We start from the raw sequence: 6245 nt of genomic DNA, 5'->3' as shown, positions 1-6245 counted from the left end.
TCTTTGAAACCTTTCCAAATCTCCTCAAGCTTATGCTAAATCCTATTTGGAACTTTTTTTTCCCCCTGGCCAGCTAGTGCCCAGGGCTTAAGAAAGCCATTTGGACAGTGACATGCATACTAACACATCGCAGAGCTCTCTTCTGAAAGGGAAGTGGCAGCCCTGATCGCCGAGGCTCACACGAGCAAAGCACAATTGCGTACACAAATTTGAATAAAATCCATTTTTCCTCATCCTTGGGGCTCCTAAACCGCGACGCTATTTCCGCGTGCCTCGAGGAGCTGGGAGAAAACACTAACAAAACCTTATTATGCTGAACAAGTAGGTGGAGAGAAAAGGGCGAGGTTCGGAAGCTTCCAACGTGCAAAACGCTGAGAGTGGGTGGGGGGTCCGAAACCACTAAGGCGAAATCCCGGCGTGTTTGTTCTCAATTTAGGTCGCGGGTCCCAGACAGGCACAATTAACAAAACCATCCACTCCTTTTTACTCCCGGCGACCTGTGCCAACTCCTCTGTATTCAGGGCGCTGACAGGAAAGGGGGAAAAAGGCGAAAGGAGTTAAAGAAACAAAGAAAAGATTCCCTAATTTTCCTTTCTTGTTTTCCCCTCTAAGCCTTTCCACATTAAAGGGATTGTCAGAGGCTGGCGTAGGAGCGGCGAGAGGGCGAAGCTGCCATTGGCTGCCCGGCTCTGGTAATTTGCATATCGGCTGCTATAAAAGCGGAGGCGGCGCGCGGCGCACAGCTCCAGCAGGGAGAAGGAAGGGAGAGGCGTATGGTGTGGGGAGGTCGGTGCGTCCTCAGCCCGCCGGAACCTCGAGCTGCAGCCCGCAGACCTTCCGCACAGGGCTCACAAAGAGCGTGCTCCTAGGAGCCTGCGACTCACACCCGGACCTGCAAACCAGAGAGGAATTACTCAGCCTCTTGGAATAGCACTTGGGGCTGGCGGCATGAGTCCAGTGAGGCGCGGGGGCAGCCCCTGCCTTTTCCCTTTACAGCTCTTCAGCCTCTGTTGGGTGCTCTCGGTGGCCCAGAGCAAGACAGTGCGATACAGCACCTTCGAGGAGGATGCCCCTGGTACGGTCATCGGGACCCTGGCTGAGGACCTGCATATGAAAGTATCCGGAGACACGAGCTTCCGCCTGATGAAGCAGTTCAATAGCTCGCTTCTCCAGGTGCGCGAGGGCGACGGGCAGCTGACCGTCGGGGATGCGGGCCTGGACCGGGAGCGGTTGTGCGGCCAAGCGCCACAGTGCGTGCTGGCCTTCGACGTGGTCAGCTTCTCACAGGAGCAGTTCCGGCTGGTGCACGTGGAAGTGGAGGTGAGGGACATCAACGACCACGCGCCCCGCTTCCCCCGGGCCCAGATCCCCGTGGAGGTGTCCGAGGGCGCGGCCGTGGGCACGCGTATCCCCTTAGAGGTGCCTGTGGACGAGGACGTAGGGGCCAACGGTCTGCAGAGCGTGCGCCTGGCAGAGCCTCACAGCCCCTTTCGCGTGGAACTGCAGACGCGCGCGGACGGCGCCCAGTGCGCTGACCTGGTGCTGCTACAGGAGCTGGACCGCGAGAGCCAGGCCGCCTATAGCCTGGAGCTAGTGGCCCAGGACGGCGGCCGCCCGCCGCGCTCCGCCACGGCCGCCCTCAGCGTGCGAGTACTGGACGCCAACGACCACAGCCCGGCCTTCCCGCAGGGCGCGGTGGCCGAAGTGGAGCTGGCGGAGGACGCTCCTGTAGGCTCGCTGCTGCTCGACCTGGACGCAGCCGACCCCGACGAGGGCCCCAACGGCGACGTGGTGTTCTCTTTCGGTGCCCGCACCCCGCCCGAGGCGCGCCGCCTCTTCCGCCTAGACCCGCGCTCGGGCCGCCTCACCCTGGCAGGACCGGTGGACTACGAGCGCCAGGACACCTATGAGCTGGACGTGCGGGCCCAGGACCGTGGTCCTGGGCCCCGGGCCTCCACCTGCAAGGTCATCGTGCGCATCCGCGACGTCAATGACAACGCTCCGGACATCACCATCACCCCGCTGGCCGCCCCGGGCGCACCTGCCGCCTCTCCCTTCGCTGCCGTCGCCGCCGCCGTCGCTCTCGGGGGTGCGGACGCGACCTCGCCGACGCGTCCCGGGACGCCCGAGGCCGGCGCGGTCTCCCTGGTGCCAGAGGGGGCGGCGCGCGAGAGCCTGGTGGCGCTGGTCAGCACCTCGGACAGAGACTCGGGTGCCAACGGGCAGGTGCGCTGCGCCCTCTACGGGCACGAGCACTTCCGGCTGCAGCCAGCCTACGCGGGCAGCTACCTGGTGGTGACTGCGGCCTCGCTGGACCGCGAGCGCATTGCCGAGTACAACCTGACGCTGGTGGCCGAGGACCGCGGCGCGCCCCCGCTACGCACCGTGAGGCCCTACACTGTTCGCGTGAGTGACGAGAACGACAACGCACCACTCTTCACACGGCCGGTCTACGAGGTGTCGGTGCGAGAGAACAACCCTCCCGGCGCTTACTTGGCCACGGTGGCCGCCCGGGACCCCGACCTGGGCCGCAACGGGCAGGTCACCTACCGATTGCTGGAGGCAGAAGTGGGCCGTGCTGGGGGCTCCGTGTCCACCTATGTGTCGGTGGACCCGGCCACCGGGGCCATCTATGCGCTGCGCAGCTTCGACTATGAGACTCTGCGCCAGCTCGACGTGCGCATCCAGGCGAGCGACGGTGGCTCCCCTCAGCTCTCCAGCAGCGCCCTGGTGCAAGTGCGAATACTGGACCAGAACGACCACGCACCGGTCCTGGTGCACCCAGCGCCGGCCAACGGGACCCTAGAAGTGGCGGTGCCCGGGCGCACGGCAAGGGACACTGCCGTGGCGCGCGTGCAGGCCCGGGACGGGGACGATGGCGCCAACGGGGAGCTGGCATTCGAGCTGCTGCAGCAGGAGCCGCGAGAAGCCTTCGCCATCGGCCGCCGCACGGGGGAGATCGTGCTCACAGGCGACCTCTCGCAGGAGCCGCCAGGCCGCGTGTTCCGGGCTCTGCTGGTCATATCCGACGGCGGCCGCCCCCCTCTCTCCACCACTGCCACCGTCAGCTTCGTGGTGACAGCAGGCGGCGGGCGCGGGCTGGTGGCGCCCGCCAGTGCGGGGAGCCCGGAGCGTTCCCGCCCGCCAGGCTCTCGACTGGCGGCGTCGGGGCCGGCGCTACAGTGGGACACGCCGCTGATCGTCATCATCGTGTTGGCGGGGAGCTGCACGCTGCTGCTGGCCGCCATCATCGCCATCGCCACCACCTGCAACCGCCGCAAGAAGGAGGTGCGCAAAGGGGGGGCCCGCCGGGAAGAGCGGCCCGGGGCGGCGGGCGGCGGAGCCTCGGCTCCCGGCTCCCCGGAGGAGGCTGCCCGGGGAGCCGGGCCCAGACCCAACATGTTCGACGTGCTCACCTTCCCTGGCAGCGGCAAAGCGCCCTTTGGCAGCCCCGCGGCCGATCCGCCCCCGCCCGCGGTCGCCGCGGCCGAAGTGCCGGGCTCGGAGGGCGGCAGCGCCACCGGGGAAAGCTCCTGTCACTTCGAGGGGCAGCAGCGACTCCGCGGCGCGCACGCCGAGGTGAGGCCTTCCTTCGGCTGGGCGCCCCCCTCCGTGCTCCGCGGACAGGCTGGGGGAAGGGACTGGAGGGGTCTGGGTGTGTCTGGATGCCTAACCTGTTGCTCTTTGTTTCTTGTCCAACCCCGGTCTCACCCCCTCTCCCGCCCGCCCCGCTTCCCCGATTCCTTGCTGCAGCCCTACGGTGCCTCCCCCGGCTTCGGAAAGGAGCCGGCGCCCCCTGTGGCGGTCTGGAAAGGACACTCTTTCAACACCATCTCGGGCCGAGAAGCGGAGAAGTTCAGCGGCAAAGACAGCGGCAAAGGGGACAGTGATTTCAACGACAGCGATTCCGACATCAGCGGGGACGCTCTGAAAAAGGATCTCATCAACCACATGCAGAGTGGTGAGGACTCTTCTTTCCTGCCAAGTTCTGCGTTCCTCCTTTCCCTACCCTGCTGCCCTCCTGTCAATCTCCGTTCCCAGCCCCCTCCCTCTTCCCCACTTTTTTCAGTTCTCCAGTTAGAGACCCCTGCCTTCCTCAGACAGCCGATTTCAAAATATCACGTCGAGGCAGCCCCCCAACCCTTGAATAAAGAACACTCCCATCCTGTTAGGTGGAGACAAGGAGTGATGCTAGCTTTGGGGGGCGGGGGGGGGGGGGAGGAGATGGAGGGGGTGGTTCTGCCCCGCAGTTTCTTAACTTGATTCCAGCAAAGGAAGCTGAGCCAATTTCGTATAAAGGTGGCTTTATAGGAAGCAGCATTTCTTTCCAATCTTGAATCACCGTCTTCACTCTCACACCCGCTTTTCTTTTCAGTCGCCCTGACCCTGCCTGACATTCCGGAGAGGGAGGCGCAGTTGTGCACAATTTCGGTAATAATCTTCATGCTCTCTCCTCTTTCATGTTAGGACTGTGGGCGTGCACCGCTGAGTGTAAGATCCTGGGCCACTCTGACCGCTGCTGGAGCCCGTCATGTGCGGGGCCCAACACGCATCCCCCGCCTCACCCACCAGCGCAGATGTCTACCTTCTGTAAGAGCACGTCCCTGCCTCGAGATCCTCTCCGCAGGGACAATTACTACCAGGCCCAGCTGCCCAAGACAGTGGGGCTGCAGAGCGTCTATGAGAAAGTGCTCCACAGGGACTATGACAGGACAGTCACCCTGCTCTCTCCTCCTCGTCCAGGGAGGCTCCCAGACTTGCAGGAGATCGGGGTACCCCTCTACCAGTCCCCCCCTGGCAGGTACCTGTCCCCAAAGAAGGAAGCCAATGAAAATGTGTAACCCCATGCTGCATGTGTTCACAACTTATACAGGTCACTCTGAGAAGCCCCTAAGTTATTGACTGGTTTCAGTGTTGTATATATTAAATATGCAAGATGTGCCTTAAAATGAAGCTGTTGGAAGCTCTTTCCAATCACATTGGTACTGTTTGGTATTTGCAAACAAAAATGTAGTTAATGTAATTTTTATGAAATGTGTGCTGTATTTAATTTTTCTTATCATGCTATTGACTTTAATTTCACTTGCAGCTTGCCATTTTCTTAGTGTTTTTAACCTGTACATTGTGTAATGTAATGTTTGTATATAATGAAATTTTGTTATATTTTTATATAATAAAAGCTAAAGTGGAAGTTATTGCCAAAGGAACTGTCTGTAAGACAAAAAAAAAAAAAAGTGGGAGTTACTTAATGGAAATTTATCTTTCACCTGAAACAACCTAGTGTTTGAGAATTTTTGCCTTGCCAAGTATACCTTGTATATCTTGAGTCTGTGGTAGATTTCAAGTTCAATGTTATTTAATTACATTTGGTTTTCTGTAAACCAAACCGTGTCACTTGTAAGCACAGTAATAAAGGATTTGTCATGTGTTTGAAGAATCTGCTAATTGCTTTTCACAAAGTTGCCTACAGTTAGACATTCACAAATAATCTGAGTGTCAGAATTAAACCTTTCAAGTGCTAATTATTTGGGCATTATTAATATTCACAGCAATATTAAACTTCCAAGTATTGGAAAGTCTCATCTGAGTATTAAAAATACTTTATTTTGTAAATCATGTGCATCTCCATTTACATCAGGCACTCTATAAAATTCTTGTCCTCATTTATTCACTCAACAGATATTTATGGAGCATCTACCAAAAGTAGAGAAAGCTGTTTGGGCTGTTCATTCACTAATTAAACATCTGTTGAGTTTTTACCAACTGCAGCAACTCCCCTAAGAGCTGCAGTTCGAGGTTAAGAAGACATAGTCTCAAGGATCTCTTAGCATATTAAGATGTTAATAGCAAAAACACACTCAAATGTATGGGTGAAATGACATGGTACTTGGGATTTGCTTTCAAATAGTCTAGAAGAAAACACGGCGCTATATGAAACAAGACTGGTAAAATACTGATCCTTGTCAACTGTGGCATGGATACGTGGGCAAGTGGGGGGTTAATTATACCAATCTATTTGTGCGCTTGTATGTACTTAATGTTATGGAAGGTTTTTAAAAAGACACTCAAAAGACCTATGTCTATGTCTTAATATTCTCCTCATTCATTTCATTTGAAATTAAAATAATAACGAGCGCAAACATTTACTGAGCAGGCTTTAATATGAGCCAATTCCTTATAAAGCACTCTTCATGGATTATCTCATGTAATCCTCAAACGACGACCCCCATGAGATTTACAGATAA

At 57.2% G+C, this 6245-nt stretch overlaps 1 protein-coding gene across 2 annotated transcripts; it reads left to right on the top strand.

Moving 5' to 3' along the window:
- Positions 1–747: 747 nt before the first annotated feature.
- LOC132002733 (protocadherin-8) lies at positions 748–5437 on the top strand. Of its 2 annotated transcripts, none has more exons than XM_059377845.1 (3): positions 748–3288; positions 3754–3961; positions 4468–5437. In XM_059377845.1, the coding sequence occupies exons 1-3, from the start codon at positions 949–951 to the stop codon at positions 4839–4841; spliced, it is 2922 nt and encodes a 973-aa protein (XP_059233828.1). In that variant the 5' UTR covers positions 748–948; the 3' UTR covers positions 4842–5437. The 2 variants fall into 2 exon arrangements, with proteins under 2 accessions (XP_059233828.1, XP_059233827.1); XM_059377844.1 differs by having other exon boundaries at positions 748–3579.
- The last annotated feature ends 808 nt before the right edge of the window (positions 5438–6245 follow it).

The sequence above is a fragment of the Mustela nigripes genome, chromosome 15 (genome assembly GCF_022355385.1).
Source record: "Mustela nigripes isolate SB6536 chromosome 15, MUSNIG.SB6536, whole genome shotgun sequence".
Lineage (NCBI taxonomy): Eukaryota > Metazoa > Chordata > Mammalia > Carnivora > Mustelidae > Mustela > Mustela nigripes.
The sequence above is the reverse complement of the archived record's forward strand: the minus strand, read 5'-3'. Positions and strand labels throughout refer to the sequence as shown.